This window comes from Phodopus roborovskii, unplaced genomic scaffold (genome assembly GCF_943737965.1).
Source record: "Phodopus roborovskii unplaced genomic scaffold, PHOROB, whole genome shotgun sequence".
Classification (NCBI taxonomy): domain Eukaryota; kingdom Metazoa; phylum Chordata; class Mammalia; order Rodentia; family Cricetidae; genus Phodopus; species Phodopus roborovskii.
Genome location: NW_026126511.1, coordinates 36,510,151 through 36,537,287, shown reverse-complemented (window position 1 = coordinate 36,537,287; position 27,137 = coordinate 36,510,151). Strand labels below are relative to the sequence as shown.

Sequence of the window (27,137 nt, the reverse complement as noted above, 5' to 3'; positions counted from 1 at the left end):
GAGCTCACCCACCATGCTAGCCTAGCTGCCATCAAGGGGTTCTCCTATCTTTGCCTTCCCAGTGCTGGGGTTACAGACTGCACTTGGATGTTTGCAGGGGTGTTAGGAATGGGAACTAAGGTCTATTTGCAAGTTAGTTCCTAGTCATCCTTCAAACCCCATCAGCAACAAAGATATTCTAAGATACTTGTGTCCCTTTCTTTGGTTAGTGGAATATGGATATGGCACCCAAGAAATTCCATGCTGAGGAAGCAAAGGCTAGGACCCTTTTGCAAGTCAGAAGGAAGTGTCTTCCACAAAGAGACTTTACACATCTGTGCTGACTTCCTACAGGATAGGGAGCCAAGAGCCAAGACAATGATGTCAATGATGGGCAGGACCACACCCTCCAAGAACAGCTTGTCCATCCAAACCTCTTGCCCTCTATTCAAACTTCATGTCAGGACCCATAAGATGGCATAGGGGGAGGGGGTTACTGGACCTATGCATCTGTCCTCTTCTCAACATGGTTCTGTTGACTGAATCTCCTCTGTTTTTCACTATTACTTGTTCATTCCATTGGGCCATTGAGGAAAGGTGGCTGAGCCTAACTTGTTGATGCTGCCAGAGCCCAGGCCTGACTCTCACAACCCTAGTAACAACCTTGTGGGGGAATCCCACCCCAAACTACAAGTGTGAGAACCTTCAAAGGTTGTGGGGATTCCTAAGATGATGACTTCTCTATAGAAATACAAGAGAAGCCTAGGGATTATCCACAGCAATGGAATTTCTGTCCGCTTCCAGAAGTTGTTAGGCTAGAACCATATCACAAATGGTGTACAGTTCCAAATGCCAAGCAGCACTGGCAATAGAGTCCCAGCTTCACTAGAAGGTGTGGTCATACGCCAGACTTTGTTTTTGGTTTTGTTGCTGTTGTTTCTTGCTTTTTTTTTTTTTTTTTGTCAAGTTTTAACTATGTAGCCCAGGCTGACCTCAAATTCACATCCTCCTGCCTCAGCCCTCTACCAGGCATTTCTATATTGGCCAGTAAAATTATAAATTCTACTTAGTTTATATTCTGAAGTGGGAGTGTTAAATTTAAAATGCATTATGGATAAAGTTCTGTGATGTTTTAGAAACTGAAAACCAAAAGCCTTGGGAATTAAGATTAAAAATCCTTCGAGGACAAATTTAGGTATTAACAGAAAGAATAAAAGAGTTTTGGCATTGATAGCTTAAAAGTAAGTGTCCATTCACGCTGCATCAAGGAACCATATAGGAGCCACTTTTCCATCTGTTAGCTCATTCAGCCCTTACAAACCCTGGAAAGATGGGTGAGCTGGCCAGGTGAGGTGGCTATGGTTTATACTGCTATCCCACAGATGCAACAACTAGGTCAGGAATGTCTGAATTGATTTTGCCAAGTCCCAACTTAACGTTTTCTGTATTTTTGTCTCCCATTCTTTCTTGTGTGGTCGCTTGTCCTCTGATATGCTTTGATATGGTCACAAAGACTTTGAAGTATACCATACTTTTGGCTTAGAGTTAGAACCCATGGGTAGTTCCCTTAAAAGTAGACTTTTGTTTTTTTTAAAGGCACATGTGTTTGGTAAAATCCAAACAGTGTTCAGATAGTTTCTGTTTGAATCACTTATCCTTAGTTTTATTTTTTTCTTAACCCAACGGGAACTCTCCAGGACAAGGTAGCTGACAGAGTCTACAGAATTTTTTATAGGGGAAAATCTTTCAAACCCCATAGCCAGCAGAGTACTTGGGAGAGCTGGAACACAGTGTGAGAACCTAGATTTGGCAGCTGCTGTCTTTCTGTCAGGTCTGAATTTCCAAAGAAATTAGCCTCCTGCCAGAGGAAAGTCACTAAAAGTGCATTTCTAGTCCCTTTTCTGCCTAGAGATGGCATCCATTATCATGGGAAGTGCAGGGAACAAATGTGCAGCTTTGAATTGCTAAGTGTGAGCCTTTGCTTTGTACCGTGGAGCACTACACTTAGTGTGAGCCTTTGCTCTGTACAGTGGAGGATGATATTTTAAGCCCCACTCAGTACATTTGCCATTAGTGAAAAATTAACAAGCTGTTCACAAATCTATCACCATAGAAATCATTTGATCAAGATCATGGGGGAGAACAGTAGAGTGATGGGTTTCTATTTAGTAATAATGTTGACTTTGGTAGGTCTAAACACTTTGTCGTTGACTGCTTTGGTTTTGGACAATAATTCATGGCTGATTGTTGGGAATTTTATATTTCGTGAATACTACTTGAAATTGTGAATTTTGTCAAGAGATACAGTGAGTGGCACATGACTTACAAAGTGTAAAATGCCAGACTTTGATGTGAAAAGATCATATTCAAGTTCTGTTTCTGCTACAGATTTGTACACTACCTGGAAAATCTCCCAGCCTCGTGGAATTTCTGCTTCCTCCTACTTACAATGAAGCAGTTAGGTGATGAACATAGAGACAGAATAATAGTGTTGTGCCTATTTATGACAATGGCTCTCGTGCCAGAGAGAACAATTGGTGTGCTCTTATCCCTCAGTAAACCTTTCCTGCCGGGACTGAGGTGATTTGTAATCGTGGCACTCCATTGTACAATGATTGAAGAAGGTTTTAAAATATGAAAGTGTCACAGTACAAGCATGTGCAATGCACACACATACTACAATGAAGAGGTGGTAAGAGATACGTGACATTTACATAACTCCATTGTTCAAAGTGGGGAAAACAGCTTTAACATAATTGCTACCTTGGATGTACTGCTGTAACTTAAAAATGACTTATTTTCTTAGTATGAGTGTTGTAAAGAATTTTTTAAGCCTCTATTTTTATTGTATGTATATGGGTGTTTTGTCTGCATGGAAATCTGTGTACCACTTGTGTGCAGTGTTGAAGAGGATCATAGACAGCATCTCCCCAGACTGGAATTAAAGACTGTTGTGAGTTGCCATGTAGGTGCTGGGAATTGCACCTGGATTCTCTGGGAAAGCAGCTAGTTGCCCTTAACTGAGCCATTTCCCCAGTATAAGTGTTGTTCCTACATGTATGTCTGGTGCAAAAGAGGGTTCCAGATCCCCTGGGGCTGGAGCTGGAGTCATCATGTAGGTGCTTGGAAAATCAGCTTAGGTCTTCCATGGGCTCAGTAAGTGTTCTTAACTGCTGGACCATCTCTCAGGCTTCGACTGTGTTAATTTCACTTCATAGTGAAGCGAAAAATTTAAAGAAGCAAGTTGGCCAGATGACTCATTGGTTAAAGGTGCTTGCTGCCAAGCCTGATCACAAGAGTTCACTTCCTCCAGAACCCAGATCATGGAAGGTGGAAAGAGAGAAGAGATTCCCACAAGTTGTCCTCAGTCTTCCACATAAGTTCAGTACCATGGTGGCTTATACAGCCACACATAAACAAACAAAATGAATACATGTAAAACATGTTAAGAAAGTTTTTATTCATTTTCAGACACTAAGACTTTTCATTGAGACATGTTCCATCAGGAAAAGGTTCAAAATGCATGCATCTAATAAACTCATACACACCAGTGAAAGGTTAACCTACAGGAACTAACTTAAAAATCAATCCCCTTGGTTTTCTTCAAAGGGAAAGGTATATGTGGCTATGTTACCCATGTAAGCCAAACTGAGAAAGGTTCTTTTTGGTTTGACCTTGTCTCTTAAAGCTCACTGGGCTGACTAAAATTGCTCACTTTACTCCTGAATTTCCAGTCATTTTAGAGCATTTTTCTTTGCATAATTTTTTGAATTCTCATTTTCACTCTGCTTTCTCTCCCCAACCCCAAACGTCTTTTGCTCATATTGAACTCATCTACCCAAAGGAATGAGTAAATGAGTATTTTCCAAGGACAGCGATACCTTAAAAGAAAGCCATTTCCTAAATGAATATCTAATTGGTCAAATTTCAAGCAGCATAACAGTTGCACTAGATTTTCGGTCAGTCTCCTGTCCTCTGAAATATATTCCTTCACCATTATTTGGCATGGCGGCTTTCCAAATACTAAAAGCCATAGAATCCTTGCATGAAAGAAAGTTCAGCATCATGTCAGTATGTAGGACAGATGAGGAATTAAAGTACTTGGTTAGAGTGGGGACAGGGACCCCGAGTTTTCTGGAAGTCCCCAAGCCCTGCTTCTTTTCACCAGACATTTCTGAAGCAGCACACGTGCCCAGCTACCCTGGCAAAAAGCCAGACCGACACACACAAGCACATGTATGTGCAGTGGGAGAATACACCCTGGAATATCCTAAAGCTTACTGCCATGCTGTCGAAGTGAAATCACAACCACGATTTTAAACAGACAGCATGGTAGATCAGTGAGGTAGAGGAATTTCTGCTTTTCCCATGGACCTCTGTTTCTGTCTCCTGTTTAGAATGTTAGCGTAGAGAATGTTTGGGTTGTGTGATAAATAGTGTCAAACAAATCTATTCTTGCCACCATTTACTAGCTCTTTGAGGGGGCTGTTGGGGTCCCCCTAACTTGCCCCTTCCCTTACTCAGATGTTAAATCCCATGCACCTGCCAACATAGCGATCTTCTCTTTGAAGCAAGCAAGAGTCCCCGTGGTGTTCCCCTAAGCACACATGACTTGGAAAAGTACAGCCTCCAGGCAGACCATGGTGGCCCTCTTCTAAAGCCATCATGGCAGCTGTGACTTAGCTGGAGCTTTCAGGTAGGTGAGGATGTGGCAGCCTCTGGACCATAGGCATTTGGGGTGGGGTAACTCTTCCTTGTGGGGACTGTTCTCTGGACAGTGTTTCATGTTTAGCAGTATTCTTGGCCTCTCCCCACTAGATGCCAGGCATCCCACCTCCTCCAGGATTCACAGTAAAAACTGTCTCCAGGCTTTGCCTAATGTCTGCTGGAGGCAAAATCAACTCTGACAACCATCGGTATGAATCATCTCCGTCGTCCTCAGAATAAGTTACAAGGTGGAGATTGTGACTTCATGTCACATTGTGCAGACGAGAAAGCCAGGACAGCGAGGAAGGAATGCAGAGGCTTATCTCTGCCATGGGCCAGCATGTATCTGTCATGGGCCAGCATGTATCCTTGTTGACCTCAAAGTGGCACAAAGGCTGACCCCGCCATAGACCCGGCTGCTCAGTTCTCTTTGCTATTTTATTTTTAAACTATGCTATCTCTAGTTTGGAAGGCTTGGGTTTTAATATCTACTTTTATTTCTCACACAACTGTCTTACTGCTGATAATACATCTCTTGCCTGGCTTAATAACCAGGTCCTTAGTTTTCTCCCCCTATTTTAACCTGCTCATCTTCCCAGCTCCCTTTCACCTTGGCTTTCTCAGACGTTATTTGAGATCTTCTATATGAAGAAAATCCCCGCTGCCTTCCTCATTGCCTTCGGTGCTGGTTCAGAGTAGTCCTGGATCAGCCACAAGGGGAACTGTTGGAAAGGCAATTCCTCAGCCCCACTCCAAACCTAATAAATCGGGAACTCTAGGATAGACACCTCCATACCTGTTCTAACACGCCCACCACGTGCTTCTAGTGTTCTCTGAGCTTTGAGAATGGCTGACCTACTTAACCAGTTCTGATACTGTATGGGGTGCATAGGAATCCTGACCCCTATGGCCACCACCTTCTCCCTCCCTATTTTATCACCTGCATTTAACTGCTTTTCAATGTTATTCTGTCACTAGTTATCAAACATGTATCTGTCTCTCTGCTCCAAGCACCAATGATAAAACAAAACAGTCTGGCTACTGGGTGGCCAGTTGCCAAGCAGAGGGGCTCTGTCTTGGGGCATCAACTGGATTGGTACACCCCACATAATTTTACAGCAGAAACCCCTGTCATCATGTCTCCTCCCCCCATCCCAGGTGAACTTCCAGGCTTATTTTGTGACTTATTCTCAAATGTCCCCTTTTCTGAATTAGAGGACTAGCTCTTAGCTTTCCAGTCCATGAACCTTATACATCTTCCTATCATTTTTAGTTGTCCAGTGGCAATGTTAGTGTTTGCTTACCTGCTTCCTAGAATACAGAAAAGGTGTCACATACCTTTGTATGTCCAACATTGTGAATGGGTGATGAGCCCAGCCACACAATCACACCAGAGTTATCTGGAGTATACAAACAAATAACAAATGATGCCAGAACATATCCTAAGATCTACAGAAGTAGTCTTGCAAATCAGTTTAAACAAACAAACAAAAATGCATTTCAACATAGTTGGATCACTGGAAGCTGTGTTTAGGGCAGGCATTTAATCCATAATTTCTTGAATGTTTAGTCAATTACTTAGCAAGGCTAACAGGCCATCAGCTCTCCTTAACCCCGACTTGCCTCTCAACTCTGTTGGGTGTTTGCTTTCTTCTGTTTCACTTTCCTCTTCCTTTAACAGCCAGACAACAGTCACAACCAATAAACGACCCCCCCCACATTGATTTTAGTTATTGTCCTAACCTATGGGGACTCAAGGTAATATGTTCTCAGTGCTGAGCCTCCAACAGTGACCTCAAATTAGGGACACCTATTTAAGCAGCTCCTAAAGTATTTTCAGGATTCTGGTCATTTTGTACCAGCTCAGACTGTGCCCAAGGCTTATCTTAATGATTCTTGGTGCTCTCTGCAGTGTTTCTGAGGCCTTAAGCTGGCTCACCTACAGCTAGGTAACCAGCTCCGTTCATCACCCTTGCTTCAGGCCGACTCAGCCAAGGTTGTAAATCTGCCATAAAGTCAAACAACATCCGGGTGAAGACTAATGAGGAAGTTCTCTGCTGTCCTTGAGGGTGGTTATAGAGAAATCGAAACTCAGCTGTTAAAACCGCTTTCCTTGCTCTTCAGAACCCACTCCTCGAGCCTCCTGGGAACCTCACCAACATCCCTCCCTCAGAGGCTGAGGCCAGCACTCAGCCGGGACGCTGTGGACCATGTACACCCACACTCGAAGTAGGGTAGTGCGCCCAGGGCCGGGCTCTTCTTCCATCTCTCGGGACCATGCTGGGCATGAGCGTCGCAAGGAGCTGGACTTGAAGCAAAGCCAGAGACAGAGTTTGGAGGTGCCAGCTTCCAAGGATGCTAAGATGGAGGGGCAAGGGCGCGCTGACCAGAGGAGGTAAGCATTCAGGAAGCTGCCTTGGATGCAGGAAGTCCTGGCCCCAAACATAACCAGACACCCTCTAGGTCTTTAAAGGTTGAAACCAGAGAGGCCACATATACTATCCTCTTGGGACCAGTGAAGTACAGCTGGTCCCCAGCTGCTCAAGGTTAAAATGTGTTCTAAGCAGGAAGGGAGTCATTTATTCTTGATCTGTGGTCTGTGGTTTAAGGCATCCTGAAAGCATGCTATGTATAGTATCAGCAACCCTCTCTTTGCACCAGGTGGAATGGGTTTTGCTTTTATTTTATTTTATTTTATTTTTTTTTTTTTGTTCAGCACTGTGGTTTGAAGTGCCGTCTCTGTGGATCGGAACTGCCCAAATGATTTTATTTTTAGTTTTCCCCCTTTGCAGTGACTTCTTTGTTGCAGGAAAGACAAATGTTGGTTGCTAAGGAACAGTTATATAACCTTATGACCAACAAACAGTAGAGTCTCTCTCATCCCCCGGCTTCTGAAAGAACCAAGGTTATAATACTATTCAGTGTAGAGTTACTCTTGGATGGGGCAGATGGTCTGGGAATCAATTAGAGATGGTGGGATTTCTCTCAGAGTAACTGGCATCTTCCCATGATAGAAGTTCATTGACTTCGAGTCACATATTTAAGTGGTTAATGATAAAAATCCATTTCCAAGCCTTTTTATTAGAAAGTATCTATTTAGATATAACCACTTACTTGTGTACTTTTATCATCTCACAAAGCACTAATCAGTTGTATCTTTCTGTTTTCTGATTTGATTGTAATTACTCTAGGATCTTACTGGACCAAATCACTCAGAAGGGGCAGTTTTCCTTTAGATCATTAGAGAAATTCCTGAAAGAATTGAATGACTTCCCACGGACTTCATGTGCATAGGTGGTAGTCAGCAGAATGTTAGAGAAGGCATTCCCTTTTAGGGGTTTAACATCTAAGGCATCTTCATCGTTCACTCTGTCAACTTCCTCACTTGTCTTCTCAAAGGAACTCATAACCAAGGGGATTGGTTGGGTGACAAATGGCATCTCTGTACAAACAACAAAAAAGAATTAGAAAAGTCTTATTTTGGAGAGAGAACTAAGAAGGCGTGTGTGTGTGTGTGTGTGTGTGTGTGTGTGTGTGTATGCGTGCACGCACACACATGAGAGAGAGAGAGGAGAGAGAGGGAAAATAAGAACAGAGGATGCTAAATGCTCATTTGTATGGGGAAGGTAAATTTAATCTCATTGGTGTTCAGCCTGCTGTAAGTTCATCTGGGCAATGAATCCAAGGTAGGGATTACAAGCATGGGCTTTGATGCCTGGTAGATGAGTTCCACTTCTGATTCTGTGGTTACTTGCTCTCTGAATCACATGCTTAGCCACTATATGTCTCAGTTTTCTCATTCATTAAAGTGAAACAATAGCAATCTTTAAGCCAGTATTCAGTCAGGGTTGGAAGCTGAGGGCCATGACGTCATTTAACAAGCGCTTATTGATGATGATGCTATCACCCTTAGATCGTGCGTGCTGGTAGTTTTGTGCCAACTTGAAAAAAGCTAGAGAGAGTCCTTTCAGAAGAGGAAACCTCGGTTTAGAAGGAGCTTCCACCATGTTGGCCTATGGCAAGCATTTCGTTCATAATCCCCCTTGATTGAGGATTAATGTGGGAGGGCCTAACTCACCATGGGTGGTGTCTCTCCTGGGCTACTGGTCCTGAGTCCTATAAGAAAGTAGATCAAGCAAGCCATGAGAACAAACCAGTATGCAACACTCCTTCGTGGTTTCTGCATTAGCTCCTGCTTCCAGGTTCCTGCCCCAAGTTCTTGTCCTGACTTCCTTTGGTGATGAAGTGTGACACAAGAGTTGTAAGCTGAAATAAACCATTTCCTCTGACGTTTTCTTTTTGTTCTGGTGTTTAAATCACAGCAATAGAAAACTAAGACAGAAATTGGTATCAGGTCATGGGGTACTGCGGTGCCAGAGCTGACCACGTTTTTGGGACGATTGTGGAAGAACTCTGGAACTTAATGCTAGAAAAGGCATTGGGTGTTAAGAGCTCAGTGAGCTGTTGTGAGAACTTAGAAGATAATGCTGAGAGCAGATGACAGACGCCTGGCTTTGAAGTGTCAGAGGGAAGTTTAAGAGTCCCTTAAAGGCTCTATTGGGGCATCTTGAAATTTTGAATTACGAACTACTAAAGTGAAATCTTTGCTGGGACAATCAACACTGGAAAGTAGGGCCTGAAGAATTGTCTTTGATTAAGAAGGGACCAGGATCACCGAGGCAGAATTCTCTGAGGAGCATCTCAGCAGCCAACACAGAAGCTGTGGTCCAGAGGTGGCCAGCACTGTATCTTGTGCTGGCAGCCAGACCTGGTAATGTGTGAGTCATTTATTCAGGTACCTTGAAGGCATGAAGGCATCATGGAGAGAGGCTGAGGCTTGGCACTAGGTGGCAGGGTAGGGTCCCCAAAGAGAGCCCAGGAGAGGCTATTGGTGATGGTGCAGCCCAGTTTGGTGGGTCCCTGAGCATTTTTGAGAAGCCAGTAATGCAAGAGAAGCCAAGGGCAGCAGTGGCTGCAGAATGGAGGCAGCCTTAGCATAGGAGACAAGCGGGGTGCTGTGGGGGGTGGGCACAAGAAGTAGAGATGGCTGTCTAGACCCCTTGGAGTCCTGAAGGTTGGGAGTAGGATCCCAGACGCCAAATACTGGACTTTTAAATACTGTTGAACTTTGGGTTTGCTTTGATTTGACTGTGGCTTGCTCTGTTTCTTCCTTCTTAAAGTAAAAAATTGTGTGGTTTGTTTTTTGTTTGTTTGTTTTTAACTTCACAGGAGCCCACATCTAACAGACTTTGGAATTTTAAAGAGACATTTGACTTTTAGGAAGACCAGAATTTTGGAGAGGCCAGTGTTTTGGAGAGACCGGACATTTTAGAGTCTAAAGTGCTTGAATTAGTGATGCTTGTGGGACTTTTAAAGTTTGGAGTATGTTTTATATTGTGATATTGGTATTAGTGACATCTTGTGGACAATAAGAAAGGTTTTCTTTAATAGTGATGTGTCTGCATATCAAGTTGACAGGATGTCAATTGTACTTGGAGTTTTGTGTGAACTTGACAGAAAATAGTCATTTGGGAAAAGGTAACCTCAAGCGAGAAAATGACCTCAACAGATTGGCCTGTGGTTAAACCTATGGTACAATTTCTTGATTGATGATTGATATAGGAGTGCTCAGCTCATTGTGGGTAATGCCATTCCTGGGATGTGGCTCTGGGTGCTATAAGAAAACAGGCTGAGCAAGCCATGAGGATCATTCCAGTGAGCAGACTCCTCAATGGCCTCTGCTTCAGTTCCTGACTTCAAGTCCCTTCCTCCAGCTTCCTGCCCCGATGTCCTTTGATGATAGATTGTAACTTGGAGGTATAATCAAAATAAACTCTTTCCTTTCCAAATTACTTTTTGGTCATCATCTTTGTTACAGCAATAGAAATATAAGACAACTAGTAAAAAAATAAAAGATATTTGAAATTCCTTAAAAATCAATGATTCCTAAGTTGTGGTAGACTACTAGATAGGATAATTTTTTTTAGTGCATTTAAATTTCAGTTATTGCAAATATTTACTATTTCCTGTTGGCTTTTATAGCTATTTTTACCTGGTGATATATAATTTGTCCCAACTATTATGAACTATTCACATAGATTTAAAGAGAAACAAAATCTTAGATAAACTTATAATTTAAAGCAGTCTTTTATTTTGCCTTTTACTATTTTGCTTGCTTCTAAGCAAATTCTACTTACAACTACATAGATATTAAAGTTACAGATTTCCAGGCTGATTATGCACAATTGTGGGCAATAGACTCTTGCCTGTGTTAGTGATAAAAGCCTGATGCTGTTTAAAAAATAAACAAACAAACAAAAAACCCAAAAGAGACATTCTGAAAAGGGACCAGCAACATAGAACTTTACTACACAGTAGTGAACTTTAATATGATATAGACACAAATTCCATTTACTATAGCATGCTTATGGTCTACTGTATATGAACTGCTATAGAGATCTAAAGATTGAACAGCAATAATGGAAAATACTTATGGAGTGCTTGCTGTGCTAACACCCTTACAGTAATAGGGGATTTCTAGCTCTGGACAATTTAAAATGCTGGAACAATTATCTATTTAGCAAACTTCATAAGGATTTTTTTTAAATCTAATTAATGGGACAGATACCTCTGCAATAATTACACAAGTAAATCTTTGTGTGTACTACAAAAGAAAGCCAATGCCTGAGCTAGTTGTGAGAGCAGGAAAATACTTCCTAAAATACAATATTAAACTGAGACTATAGGAGAATGGGAAGTTGTATGTGTATAGATGTTTACGTCATAGGTTGCAATGATTTGATTGCCAACTTGTCAGGATTTGGAATTATCCGGGAGACAAGCCTGCAGTACCACATGAGAATTTATTTAGATTAGATTAGCCTTTCCGCATGCCCTTGAAGGATTACTTTGATTAGGATAACTGAGGAAGATATGCTAGCATCATAATCTGGCCTTGGGTGTAGGATTGCATAAAAAGGAGGAGACTTGCTGAGTATCAGCATCTATTACTTTTATGTTCTTGACTGTGAATACAATGTCATCAATTGCTTTAAGTCCCCATTGCCGTAATTTCCCTGTTGTGATGGATTGTACCCTTGAAGCATAGACCAAAATAAACCCCTGGTACTCTGGATAAAAATGTCCCCCATAGACTCATATATTTGAACGCTTGGTGAAACTGCTTGGGAAGGATTAGGAGGTGTGGCCTCATTGGAGGAGCTGTGCCACTACCAGTGGGCTTTGTGGTGTAAACATTCCATGCCATTGCAGCTAGCTTCTCTCTTGCCTCATGGCTGTTTTCTCAACATGAAGGAGCTTTGAGCCTCTGCTAAGGTGCCCTTCCTGCCTGTCTGCTGTCATGCTCCCTGCCATGATGGTCATGGACTCTACTGTCCTCTGAAACTGGGAGCCCCAAACTAAAGTTTTCTTTTATGCATTGCCTTGTGACGTCACCGTCTTTTGTCATGACAATAGAAAAGTAACTGAGACAAACACTTTATTTCTTGAATTGTTTTTGTCAGGGTTATTTTATTACAGTGACAGGGAAAAACTGAGAGGCAAGTTTGTTTGCCTATTTTTTTCTTTTGTTGTTGTTTGTTTGTTTTGTTTTTTTCTTGTTTGTTTGGCTTTTGGAGTTTTGGACACATAATCATTCTAGGCAGTCAAGAATACCCTGAACTCACCATGTAGCCCACACTGACTTTGAACATGTGATCATTTTGCCTTGGCTTTCTCAGGTAGATTACAGTTATGCTTCACTACCTAGCTTTCGAGTAACACGTTGGCACTTATTAGAACCTATAAAAACCAATTTAATATTTCCTCCTCACTACAGTGCTCCAGATTTCAATTTCCTTTCTCCATATGATTAAAAGAAACTAAGTTTTTTTTTTTTTTTTTTTTTTTTTTTTTTTTTTTTTGCCAGTAGATGCTAAATGGCATGAAAGCATCAGGCTTATCTTCCCTGGAGATGAAGAAGAAGAACAGGATAGTGTATAAGCTTCTCTTAATGTTATGAACTAATAGTACATTGGAAAAACTCAATGATTGTCTTAATGAGCCATCTTCCTGATGGCTCAATATAGATGGATATTCATTAGGGGATTATTTAACTCAACTCCTGGATAAGGCCCATAAGCACTTAGAAAGTTTGTAATGTAACAGCCAGTGTTTAACTCTTAATGATAATGATGCAGTTCAATGGGCTGGGTAGGTACCTCAACTACAACCAGATTCTAACAGCAAACTAATTAGCAGAGCTCTGCTTCCTTGGGTTATTCTTAGAGTGATGAATGTGTTGGAGCATTGCAACACTGTGCAACATGTAGTAAATAAGTTATAGCCTCAAATAAGCTGAGTAACACTGCTAAAACAAAATAACAAGTAGTTCAGTTGTTCATGTACATTGGGTAAGTAATGTACTTACCTAGTATACATGGAGCCCTAGGTTCAAGCCACCAGCTACAGAAAAACAAAACCCATGGCTAACAAACATACCTAGAGATATCTCAAATGCTAAACCATGCATTAGATCTTGTACAGAGTGACATGAACAATATTGAATTTTATCCTCAAAATAAACACTTCGCCACCCAACAGATATGAAATGTGAGTCTTGGAGGATTACATGAATTCCCCACGTTTCCATAGATTTTCCTAATCAGTAGCTAGAACTCAAATTGGAGTCTTTCTACTGAAGTAGAAACTGCTCAGGAGCCAGGACAGGAAGTGACGTCAAAGCTATCTGTTGCCTTCTGCCCACATCAGAAAAAAACCAGTAGGTCAAAGAGAGTACAATACAGGAGTATAAATGTGGTGCATATTACATCTTCTTAGGGAGACACAGTTTCTGTAGTCACCCATACTTTGGTTCATGGCTGAGACATCTATACCAAAGTCAGGTTAAAAAGAGAAAAGAATATAAATTCATTTAGTAAATTGTATAGGCGTCTTCAGAAATGATGACACAAAGATAGAGAAATCCTATATATTGGTAACTTTTCTCATTATTGTGGACAAAATGTTTGACCAAAGCAACTTCAGGGAAGAAAGATTTACTTTGGTTCTTCATTTCAAAGGGCACAGCTCACGGTGGGGCACTTTCATGGCAGGTAGAGTATATGGTAGAGGCTTGTGTACAACGTGACCACAGACAGGACAAAAGAAATGCAGCCTGGAATCATAACAGAAGTGAGTATAACTTGCAAACGTTTGCCACAAGAGCCTTATTGCTACCAATTAGGCTCTTAAAGACATCACACATTATAAAACAGTGCCACAAGGGAGTGGAGAGATGGCTCAGCAGTTTAGAGCCCTTTTGCTCTTGGAGAAGACCTGGCTTCAGTTTCCAGTGTCTACAGTTACCATGGTTCCAAGGGATCCCACATCCTCTTCTGACCTTCAAGGGCATCAGGTATACATGAGGTGCACATTCTTTTATGTAGGTAATACACACACACACACACACACACACACACACACACACACACACACACACACAAAGATAAAATAAAAATAGCCTATAATAAAACGTTGAAAATGAATAAAACACTGTCACAAGTTGGGCACTAAGTGCCCAAAGCCTCACTCCCATAAGGGACATTGTCTATATAACCATAACACCTGTTTTTGTTTGTTTTCTTAGATGAACAGTTTGTAGCTGTGTGATTGGTTGGAAAGGGTTAGCAACTAATAATCTTATAGTAAAGTGGAGAAACAAAGGAGGCCTACCTGTACAGAGTCTTCAAAAGAGAGCTTTGAATTGTGGGCCTTACAACCTACTGACTCTAAAGGTTAGAGAAGTCTTGTGGTCTACTTCAAGGGGTTGAGAAAGGATGACTTTCCTGTTTCTGTTTCCTCAAACACTGAGGTGCCAGATTTTTGTAAAGTGTTTCCTGAATCCTATCATTATTTCTAAGTTATTTTCTAAACAATTTAGAAAAGTAGTTTGAAGTGCTCTCTCTCTCTCTCTCTCTCTCTCTCTCTCTCTGTGTGTGTGTGTGTGTGTGTGTGTGTGTGTGCCTTCTACAAATGATACACAGCTTGGCTTGCTCCTGCTAGAGTAGGTTGTTGTCATTGTATCTAAGTGATCTCAACTACATGGTGACTTTTGACTGAAGCCTACAATGAACCATTTGTTTGACATTGTGACCTAGAACATATATCTATATCTATCTATCTATCTATCTATCTATCTATCTATCTATATATATATATGTATATATATGAAGACATACACAGCTGAAAAGAAATTTCACAAAACAATTCTCACTACATGTGATACACTGACATTTTCTTTGTGTGTGTGTGTGTGTGTGTGTGTGTGTGTGTGTGACATACCTGTGAGTTTGCATATGCATGCACATACATTGGAGAATCCATAACAGAGGATGTTGGGTGTGTTTCTCCATCACTCTGTCTTACTGCTTTGAGACAGGGTCTCTCACTGAACTAGAAGTTCATTTTTGGCTAGGCAAGCTAGCTGTTGAGCTCGCTGCATCTGCCTCCTCTTTCTCCTCAGTGCTAGGATTGCAGGCATGTAGAACAATCATGTCTAGCTTTTTCTGTCTGGCCTGGGGATTTGAACTAAGGTCCTCATGACGGCAGAGCAACTACTTTTACCTACTAAGTAATATCTCCAGTCCCCATTTTCTCTTCTTGTTCATTAAAAATAAATTCATTGCACAATTTCATAAAGCATTAGTGGGCTACCACCTACAGTTTAAAAAGTACAGCTCTATGCAGACAAGTTTGTTAGAGTGGATGGAAAGAAAAGGCATTTTAGTTTGATTAGATCAAATTTACCTTCCTGTTTATGGAGGAAGGTATAAATTATGTTCCTGTTAGAATGAATTTCAAAATTTCTTTGTGCTAGCCCCTGCTCCTTGATGCGTTCATGATCTGCCAAGTCTTGGGGAGCAATCATTTTTGTTCAAATACAGTATCATCAAAAATGAATGGACATTTTTCAAAAAGCCTTTGACAGCTGCAACAGTGAAACAATAAATCAACAGGATGATGAAAGCCCGAAAACACATAATACCTATAATAATCAGGAGACGTGTTGCAGAAATGAGAGAAAAAGGAAACTTAGCTCAATTACACAGTGAGGTGACTCACTTCAAAGTCAGTAGAGTGCCGTTAGGTTATGCATATTGTTAAGGTTAATTGCATCTATTCAGAATGTATTTGAATCTGAAACAAAAGCTTAGGAGAAAAAAAAATAATCAAAGGAACAGACGGCTTTGGAAGGTTCTATTCTCTATCAGAAAATCATCTGTGACAGCTCCTTTGTTCTTTGATGTTTGTAGTTTCCCCTCCAAATGGAAAGATTAAAAAGCAATCTATTAAAGTAATGTGGAAAAATGCAAGATATTTTCCATCATTGAAACAAAGGCTAGAGCAGGGTGTGGCGGTTCATATCTTAGCATTTGGAACACTGAGGCAGGAGGATCATTAGTTAAAGTCCAATCTGGACTATATAGGTGGGAAGAGATCTTATAAAGACAGACAGACATAAAGGAGAAAAAAGGGAAAGAACCAGTATGCTTGTTAGTTCCAATGTTAAGAGATGGTGGTAAATCTATTATTCCCGTTATTTTTATTTTAAATCTTTTTGCTTTTTTAAGATAGGGTCTTGTATAATCCAGGCTGTCCCCCAACTCCATGAAACTCAGCATCCTCCTATCTCTGCCTCTCAAGTGCTGGTATTAATCCTTTCTATAGTAATAACCCCTACCTCCAGACCGTGAGACATACCCTATGACAACATACTCAGACTTCTTAATGATGCCTGTCATTGAAGGAAGGAGATCAAGGGAATGACCCTAGATTAACAGTCTGCAGAGACAAATGAGTTTCGTGCTGATTCCAGGATGAGGTGGGAATAGGGAGAATTTCAATGGCACAATTTTGAAATATGAATATAATTAGGTAAATTCCTTGGGTATGATAATGTTTTTATGTATAAATAGGATAATTTTTTTTCTTGGAGGTACTTGCTATAGTGTTTAGGGGTTATAAATCATGACCTTGCTGTTTAATTTTATGGTTCTTAACAACAACTTAAAACCAAAATAAGAAAGGAGGTGAGATAAATAGATATGTAAAGCATCCAGACTGATGACTTCAAGTGGTTTTATTTTACTAAAGTTTCTTGTTAGGCTCTCTCTCTCTCTCTCTCTCTCTCTCTCTCTCTCTCTCTCTCTCTCTCTCTCTCTCTCTCTCTGTGTGTGTGTGTGTGTGTGTGTGTATGGTGAGGGGTGAAACCCATGCCCAGGAACACTGGAAAACACTGCCCATGAGATTAACCCCTACCCCAGCCCAAGGCTCCTCAAGAGTTTAAAACAAGCAGCTGGGAAAAAGTAATACTTGGTGACATCCTAAAGCTTGCTTTGTTTCTCTGCTTCTTTTTCCCTTTTCTCTTTTGGAACCCAGAGGACTTATAAGAAGGTTTGTCACAGAACTATGGACTTAGGGTTTTGCAGTTTACTGTAGGTCTATTAAATCTCAATAAGTGAAGGGGCAAGGCTGCACTGCTTTTTACAGGGGAGTACTATCAGCCATTCTTTAAAGACAGCTTTCTCAGCACCATTTTATTTCATGCAGTGGGTCTTGTTACTTCTGTGACACATAGAAAATAATTTAAAAAGCCTGTGACAGATGTTAGAGGGAAGAGCCACGACCACAGTTGTGAGAAGAATTTAGAAAAAAAACTATGTATATTTATGAGAAAGATACAGAAAGGGATTTATTAATAGCATGAGAAGGAGATAGACTAGTGATAGATGAGTTTTGTTTAGGTTTTTCCTACAAAATATGCCAGAATGTAGCTAGACTTGGGCTAGTACAAATACTTGGTAATTATAGTAGAACATTTTTTCTTTTTCTTTCTTCCTTCCTTCCTTCCTTCCTTCCTTCCTTCCTTCCTTCCTTCCTTTCTTCCTTCCTTCCTTCCTTTCTTTCTTCCTTCCTTCCTTCCTCCCTTCCTTCCTTCCTTTCTTTCTTCCTTCCTTCCTTCCTCCCTTCTTCCCTTCTTTCCTTCCTCTTCTCCCTCCCTCCCTCTTTCTCTCCCTCTCTCATACTCTCTTTCTCTCCCCCCTCTTTGGCTTTTTGAGACAGGGTTTCTCTGTGTCACTTTGGAACCTATCCTGGACTCACTCTGTAGACCAGGTTAGCTTCAATTCACAGAGATCTGCTTCCCAAGTGATGGGATTAAATGTGTGTGCCAATACCACCTGGCTTGTTGCTTTTTTTTTAAATTAAAAAAACGTAAGAGATTGTGTGAGCATCTGTGTGTGTGTGTGCGTGTGTATGTGTGTGTGTGTGTGTGTGTGTGTGTAAATCACATGTGTGCAGGTACCCCTGGAGATGAAAGAGGGCACCAGATCCCCTGGAGCTGGAATTACAGGCAGTCGTGGGCCACTGCATATGAGTGCTGAGAACCAAAACCACTTCCCTGGCTCCTGTTACTTTCTGATATTGTTGTTTTTAATGAAATTTATCATCATGGTATGTGGATGCGTGTATTGCATGTGTGTGTTGTGTGGCACAAACTTGCCATGGCACATGTTTGGAGGTCTGGAACACTTTTGGTAGTTTTCTCTTTCCACTGTGGATGACAGGAACCAAGCTCACCTTGTCAAGTTTATGTGGCCAACACCTTTACCCACAGACCCATCTTTTTTTGGACCCTGAAATTATCTGAAACATTTTCTTTTAAACCTATGAAGTGGATAATTGTCTCCACTTTAGAAATGGGGAGGGGAATAGAGCAACTAAGTGGTTTGCTCGAAGTCATTAATAAGGGAGTAGTGGGGTGAGATCGGAAGCCAGGCAGTGCGATGCTAGATCAGCACCAATGTGGTAGCTTTGTAGTCAAAGGGGAGACTCACGATTTGAGCATCAGCTTTCACCTCGGCCCTTCCAGGAAGGGAAATGCAAGCCAAAGCTTAATCTGTCCATACCCAGGTAAAAGCATGGTCCTACAAGTCTTTCTCAATACTTCTACTAATCTGCCAGGATCGCAAATTAATTATGTGGTCACACTTATCTATGAAGGCTGGAGATGGTAGGCTTTTAGCCAGGCACATTGCCAACCTGGATGGTTCGGGAGTGCTGTTAGGAGGAAGTGAAAATGCACCGTGGCAGAAGCCAACAGTTTGAAAGCTGAGGAGAATCAGGCAGAAGAGTGGAGACCAAGCATATGATCCAGATCTTTGGCAAAGCAAGTGGAGGACCAGTCAATGGAAGAAAATCTAAGTGAGGTCATATACCTGGTGCCAAGTACTGATCCCAGAGGACTGTTAGGATCTTCTGGACTGTGCTCCGTGGATAGAGTTGTTTTGTACAAACTATAAGGCTTTTTATAACAGTGAATGTTTGAAACAAACAAAATAAAGAGATGTTAAATTAGGACATACTATGGAGTCATTTAGCATTAAGTATGATATGTGTATAATTTAATGGAGAAACCACTTAAAATGGAAAATGAGATAGAAAAAATATACTTTAAATATGATTACAAACTATGTAGAGAATATAGCTGGGTGTGCTGATACATACCTGTAATCCTAGTACTTGGGAGTTTGATGCAGGAGGATGATGCTGAGTTTGAGGCCATCCTGAACTACTAGGTAAGTATGAAGCCAAGGTTGAAAAAAATGACAATATTTTATCTCAAATAAAAAAAAACAAAACAAAATAAAAAAACAAAAAGTAGAGAGCATAGATTAAATGGAAATTCAGCCACATAAAACAATAATTGCAATCTTTAAGAAGTGGGATTTGGGTAACTTTTAAAGTTATTGTTTTTACATTGCCTTATGTATGACTTTCAAAATTAAAAGTAAGAATTTCAGTCTGAAGTATTCTTTATATGAGCTGAAATAGCCATTGCTAGATGTTGGGATTCTGGTTTTATGTGCTAGAAGTAACATTTGAAGAGTCTTAAGTTTAAGTTGAATGAAAATAAAAGGGAGAAAATACATAGAATATTTGACATGTAAATAGCTGTGGGGCAGTTGTCATCCTGCTCCAACTGAGTTATCCTTTAGAAGACAGCTGTGGTGGTTTGAAAGAAAATGGCCGCCACAGGGAGTGGCTTTGTTGGAGTTGGTGTAGCCTTGTGGGAAATGTGTCACTTTGGGGTGAGCTTTGAAGTCTCCTATGTTCAAGCCAAGCCCAATGTGGCTCAGAGTTCTTCCTGTTGCTTTTGGATCAATATGTAGAACTCTTAACTCCTCCTCCAGCACCAGGTCTGTCTGCATGCCACCATGTCTCATGATGCTAATGGACTGAACCTTTGAAACTGTAAGACACCCCAATTAAATGTTTTCCTTTATAAGAGTTGCTGTGGTCATAGTGTCTCTTCACAGCAGTAGAAACCCTAACTAAAACAACAGCCTTTTCCCAGTTTCCTTCTCTCTTCAACCTTTAACTTGAGATTCTCATTTTTTGTATTTTTGTTGTTGCTGTTGACTTCTTTTTGGAGGGGATAATTTTGCTGTATTTCCTAACTAGTGTTGAAGTCCTTGGCTGAAGTGATTATCCAGCCTCCTGAGGACCTGAGACTTAACTCATATACTACTTTGGCCAACAAACCCATGCTGCTTCTAGGGTTGCCAATCTAACTGGAACCTTGGGAAGCAGGTACACTATTTCCAAGGCCAGATGTTCTGTGGCCCACTGTAACAATGGTAGATTAGTAGGAAGTGATGGCACAAACGAGATATCCAGGCTCTGGAGAAGCTGTGGCAGGAGAATTGAGAGGTCAAGGCCAGGCTGAGTTACATCCTGAGACCCTGATTTATAAAACCAAGAAAAACTCAAGTATAGCATGCCTTGGCTGCAAGGAAAACATACCGGGGACTTAGCACTCACCATGTTGCTCCCATAGGACCTCAGGCCACAACACTGATGTGAGAAAGTTGCTGGTAGGTTGTACTCAGAGGAGTCTCTGACCTGGAATCTCATGTCTTCTGTCAGTGACCAGAAAGGAGAAATGGGCTAGTTTCTTAGCTTATAATAGTCACATCAAAATCCAAGACCTGACACCCATCTTCTGAAAACACAAATTTCTTCTCATTTTCCCCAAGAAAGCAATTGTATACATTTTATAAGTTTACCTACCGATCTTGTCCCAGTCTTGTCTTGGTTTCTGGCCTCTCAAAGACGGAAGATCTGTACAGTATTAACATTTTGTTTTCACGAAGGTTCTTTGTCTCTTTAGTGTCAACTATTTTTGTTAGCTTTCTTTTTTTCATGCATAGCATTTATGGCATATGTTTTTAAGTGAAGCAATGTAATGCCTCTTGCCCGCCCTTTGTAACTGCCTTTTAACTGCCCAGCTTGTCTCAGCTAAATTAGTATTATAGGCATAAATATATATCAAACCATTAGCTTCTAGTAGGTTGTGTTTTTCAAATTTGTGTCAGCTGGTCATATCTTATCAAGACACGAGAATCCTAGGCCATGTATTTATGAGCATGCAAAACACATAAAATAAAAATAAAAATGTAAAATAGTGAAAATAATAAACTTTATATCACCACACTGAAGGGCATATAACAAAACCGACACCGAATCCCATGAAACTATCCAGTGCCTTCATCCCCCAGTCATCCCCCATTGCCAATTGTATCTGAGAGTTAAGATTTTCTTGAACTATGAGAAAGAGTCACTGGGGAAACTGAGGTTCACTTTTGGGGTCCTTAATCTCATTAATAAAAGAACTTAGGAATGGACTCAAAAGGAAGTTCAGGGCAATGTTTCTAGAGTTTAAGAGTAAAACATAGTCCAGGTAAAGTGACAGTCATGACAGCTGCTGGGGGGATGGAGGGGAAGTCATACCTGACAAGTTATACGTGGAATAGAAATAAGAGTTAATTAAAACAGGACCAAGATACTCTGAGGAGTGGATGTGAGTGAGCAAGCTGAGGAAAGAACCCCCAAACCTTCCAGGCATGGGGTGCATGGTTTTTTTTATAGTCTCCCTCCCTTTCTGCTTGTATGTTCTGCTTTTTCCTGGCTTTGTTTGACATATTCTTTGTTTGTGAGATGATGCCGTAGGGCTAAGAGCTTCCAGTCTTGCTCTGAAGACTTTGTATGATAAGACTTTGCTTCTTTGCATGCTAACATTGAGTTAGCATTTTTAGCTGCTATTGCCCATCACAGCATCAAGCCAGGTTTTGCTAGGACAGTGAACTCCACACATCTCCTGTTCAGCTTGAAGCTGTCTATTATTTCCTCATCTGTTTCTTCTTGAGTTTCTTCTCTCCAGTGTATTTCTTTCTTTCTTTCTTTTTTTCTTCAATCAAACCAATGCTGGTCTTAATTAGAAATTTAAATTACATCTGGTACAGTTGGTATACTCCAGGGGATATATGTGTGGAATACCTTTGTCATCTTATACATCTATTGCTTATTGATGAGATGTCATGACAATGGCATAGGAGACTTGTGTAACTATCCTAGAGCCCTCACAAAGGAAACATGGCTTGCACATCTTTTTCCTCAAATCATTTTTAAATATGTGCATGTGTGCTTGTGTGTGAGAATGTTATATGCACACACATGTGTGAAGGACAGGGGTGCACATATCTTCCTCACTTGTCTTTCTACTTTGTGTTTTGAGAAAGGGTTAATAGCTGGACCTGGGATTCACTAATTAGCCAGGCTAGCTTCTCAGCAAGCCCCCGGGATCCACCTGTCTACACTCCCGTCAGCCCGGTGGTTGCCTCTCTGGACTTTTTTACATAGATCTTGGGCATCTGAACTCACACCCTCATGCTTGCACAGGACGCACTTTACTCACTGAGCTGTCATCTCCCCAGGCTTCCTACGGCTTGAACAATGCTATAGAAATGATAGTTGTCTTTGTTTTCCATTGTTGTCTCCTGTGCCCTCCACTCTGCCTCACAGAAATGTGCTGCTGGAAATTGGAAACAATCTTAACCAACAGACATTTCATTAAATTTCAATGAGATCATTAAGGAAACTCATCTTCAAAAATATATATTTGTTTCGGCAACTAGGATGTTGCTTCATTAGGAAATGACCAGAATGCTAAATGGAGGCAGCTTGAGCTTGTCTGATCAGTTGCTCCAGAATCTGCTTGGAGAAAGGAACACCATGAAGCTAAAATGGCAAAGGTCTGTTGTGGGTGGAAGCTAATTGGTTGAGAACATTAATAACTTATACTTGCTATTCATGTCAAAAAAAAAAAGTTCAGAGTGAAGAGATGACTATTTTGGACCTATCAGGGCCTTGCACTCTGCCACACAATATTAAAAATAAAAAGCATATCCTCTGACTTAAACTCCTCTTCCTACTGCAAAACAGAGAGATAAAAGTTAAATCATTTGGTGGTGTTTTCTTATATTAATATGTTTTTGATTTGACATTTTCAGGCAATAAAATATTGGTAAGTCATTCTCTCACATGAAATGTGTATTACCAGGACCAATGTTAGGATTAGGTTAAAATGCTTTTGATTAAAATCCTTTACTTTCAGGGCTAGCTCATCCTTTCTCTCTTTCTCCCTCTCCACGGTGTATGGGTACTATCACCCACACACAGCATCCTGTGATTGTGGGCAGCCCTGTTCTCAGGGCAGTTCCTCAGACCTGGAGCCAGAGAGAGAGAGAGAGAGAACCCAATTGGGTCACAATACGTTCTGTACATTGAATAGGAGGTCTTTTGTCACATGCTGGGATTGACAGATGCTACTATACTGCCACCAGGGTTAGTCAGATTAGACACTGTAAACTACAACCTTCTGTAAACAGATTTCCCCCTCCAACTCTCTTCAGTAACTTGTGTAAGATGGGCTTGGAAAATTCACTGTAGAACATTCTTCGCAAACTCATTTACTTTGTCTTCAACTTGGCATCTTTCTTCTTTGAAGTTTACTGCTCTTCTGGGTTCTTTGTGGGTCCCCTCTGCTTGTACCTCTATTTATATCATCTCACCCTAGAACTTGTTTGGACAGTCTTGTCATTGAGTTATGTTGGTTTCGTGAATTGTTCCTAACTAAAGTTTAAAGTCAGTGGAATAGGTTGGTATCTCTGTTTGATACCTCTCCTGTGCCCTGTAAGGCTCTAGCATAGTAATTTTATTATTGATCCTCAGGTAAGTGTTCATACTGTTTGGAAGTATTTCAAAGCCTTGGGTCCAGCTTATATATTCATCAACAGATGAATGAATGAAGAGACACATAAACAATGGAGTTTATGAAGCCATAATGAAAACTTAAGACATTTGTAGGACATATCATTACTTATGTGTAGTCAAGCAATTCAAAAAGGGGGTGGTGGTTGGTTAAGGAAACAGGCATATTTTGAGCTGTCTATATTAAATTGAAAAATCAGCTACAATTAATTGGTATAGGTCAAAAGTCCCAACTTTTTAGTCTTAGCCCATTGTTTAGTTAATCTAGTGATTTTTTAGCATGTGGTTTACCATCTGTGTATTGATCAAGAATTTATTAATCAATAGATTTTTGTTTGCTTTTGAGACAGTGTCTTTTATGTAGCCCTGACTTGTCCAGAACTCTGTACATAGAGCAGGCTGTCCTCCAACTCACAGAGACCATCTGCCTCGGCCCCCTAAGTGATGGCATTGAAGGCGTGTGCCAACATGGATGACCCTTTTTACCTTTTAATAAAAAAATCCTAAAACAATTTCTTAGTGCTTTTGTGTTGCTATAACAAAACACCTAAGAAGGACAATGCATTTTTTTTTAAAGAAAGGATGATTCACTTGGTTCACAAGTGTGGCTAGAAAGTCTTATAACATCATGGTACCAATACCTATACACTGTTGGCTGTGGGAAGCTGTGAAGAAGATGAGAGTGGGGTAACAGGCCGGTGCAGAAGATCAAGCAGGTGACTGGCTCTGAGTTTTAGCAATATTCTTTACCTGATCCAGGCCTGTGATGCCCAACCCACTTCTGTGAGAATGGCATTAATGCATTAGTCCCACGTAGGAGCGGTGACCCCATGGCCAACATCTCTTAGAGCCCCCCTCCTCAACACCCCTACACTGGGGATTAAAAGCTTCAACATGGGTCTTGCTGGGGATAAACTACACTGGCAGCAGGGGTTCCTCAAGTGTGGTACCTTGGGCAGCATTGCAGTAGGCACTTCCTGTTGCTATCAAGACGAAACTAAAAGCTGAAGAACTGCTGGGAACTGAGGCAGATGGTCGGTCACATTTAGTCTGCAGCTGGGAAACAGAGAGGTGCAAGCTGGCTCTTTGCTTTCTCCTTCCCCTTTTTAAATTCGAAACACATTCAGGGTGGGTCGTCCCTTCTTAGTTAGTCTTCCCGGAAATGCTCTTACAGACAGGTCCAGGAGGTGTTTCTCCTAGGAGATTTTAAATCCTGTATAAAGACAGCGATGAAGATTAACCAGCACAAACCTCAACTGGGAACTTTTTCTTTTTTTAAATGCATGTTATCAAGCCTCACCCCCAGAGCCACTGAATCAGAAACTCTGCCCTTTAACAAGCCGGCCAACAAGCCCTCCAGGTGATTCTGATGTATGGTAAAGGTTACCAGCTGCTGATGTGCAGCACAGGCAAATCCCCAGCCTAAACTCTACATCACAGCCTCGGCACTGAGGATAGGGCAGCAATTTCGCAGTTGCCCTTTAAATCCAGCGCCTAGCATTTTAGCCCTAAGACTCTGTAGAATGGCTCACCATTGCATCACATGGAAGCCTCCCGATACTACTCACAGAATTGCAGCTCCCAAGCTCCTATGAAATACTGGCAATTGAGGAGTGGGAAAAAAATCTTTGTAGGGGTGAACAAAGACTATGTAACAGATAAGGGATTAATTTCCAGTGGCAGTCTCCTAATTCTGTATTCATAACGTTGTTTGCATGCTAGGCTACCCATACACCATCTGCTGATATACATTAGGTAATTGGGCACCCAGCAGCCCCATTTGCATGCAAAGGTAGTTACACACTTCACATTACAAGTCTAAAATTAACGTCCAAGAAGAAGCCGGCTGAAGGCTTGCAGCTAGGAAAATAATGAGATAAGGAAAAATGGCTTCGGTTAATCAGCACTTTTGGCCTCTACTGTTCTGTTGTTGCTAATTTGCCCTTAGAAATGGTACATCCCCAAAGTCCATTCGTAGGGATAAATACTGATCCACTACCAGATGCCCCATAGACTGCCCAGTCCTCCCAACTAACACCCACATTCAGGGGGTCTGGGTCAGTCCTATGCTGGTTTCCCAGCTATTGGACTGGGGTCCATGAGCTCCCCCTTTGTTCAGGTCAGATGTTTCTGTGGGTTTCTCTAGCCTGGTCTTGACCCCTTTGCTCATCACTCCTCCCTCTCTGCAAGTTTGGGAGCCCATTCCACATAGAGTGATACTCTCTTGGCCTAGGCACATGGGGGAGGGCCTGGGCCCTGCTCCAGATGATGTGACAGACTCCCTGTGGAAGGCCTTACCCTCCCTGTGTGAGATGTGGGTTGGGAGGGGGATGGGGGAGGAGGGGAGGGTAAGGGAATGGGGGATTGACATGTAAAACAAGTTTTTTTTTAAATTTAAGTAAAAATTATTATCAAAAAAGAAGCAGAAGCAGAAGAAGCAGAAGAAGAAGCAGAAGCAGAAGAAGAAGAAGCAGAAGAAGAAGGAAAGAAAGAAAGAAAGAAAGAAAGAAAGAAAGAAATTGTGCCTCCCAGGTGGAAGAGGGCCTTCTAAGAGCATCTAGGGTTTTTGTTTTAAACCTGTACTTATAAGATGGTTGCATTTATCCACAGCGTTTTCTCCCAAACTGCACCCATATGTATGCTGCAGTCTGTTACTGCACTATATTTCTGCTTTATGAAGTGTTCATGCTCTGGTGGGACCACATGCATTGGCTTAGAAAGAGCCATCCTAGGGCAGACTCACAGCTGGCATCTATGACACTGAACCTCAGCTTAGCCCATACTTCATCACACACTCACAGTGAGTCAGGCACTATGGCACAGATCTGGGATACATGTCACTGAAGCCCACCTTTGCCCTCAAAGGTTCACTGTCTTTTATGTAGCTAAGTGTTTCTGCTATCTCCATGTGGAATATTTTTACTTACAAAAAGGGTTCAATGGGTGAAGTGCTTGCTATGCAAGCGAGAGAATCTGACTCAAGGGAAAAAGTCCAGCATGGAGGGCTGTGGCTCTAACCCCAGAGCTTCAAGGGTGGAGTGTGGAAGGGGCAGAGATATGGGGAGGTGCTCTGGCCAGCCAGTCTAGTCAAAATAGGACTCCAGGTTCAGCAAGACATTCTATCTAGAAATACAAGGTGGCTGGGAATGGAAGGACACCAATGCCAACCTCAGATTATCACATACACATGCACAGTCAAGGGACTCAGTGCTTGCAAGGGTGCATACATATTTGCACCTCACCTGCTAAAGAAAGAGCAAAGATAAAACCAGAAAAAGGAA

At 41.4% G+C, this 27,137-nt stretch overlaps 1 protein-coding gene across 1 annotated transcript in view; it reads left to right on the top strand.

The window, feature by feature from the left end:
• Positions 1–6,763: 6,763 nt before the first annotated feature.
• Epsti1 (epithelial stromal interaction 1) overlaps positions 6,764–27,137 on the top strand; it is a 93,490-nt gene continuing 73,116 nt past the window's right edge. Inside the window, exon 1 of the mRNA XM_051195347.1 lies at positions 6,764–7,081. Within this exon, the coding sequence (XP_051051304.1) occupies positions 6,897–7,081 (185 nt within the window). The 5' untranslated portion in view covers positions 6,764–6,896. The remainder of the gene's footprint in view (positions 7,082–27,137) is intronic.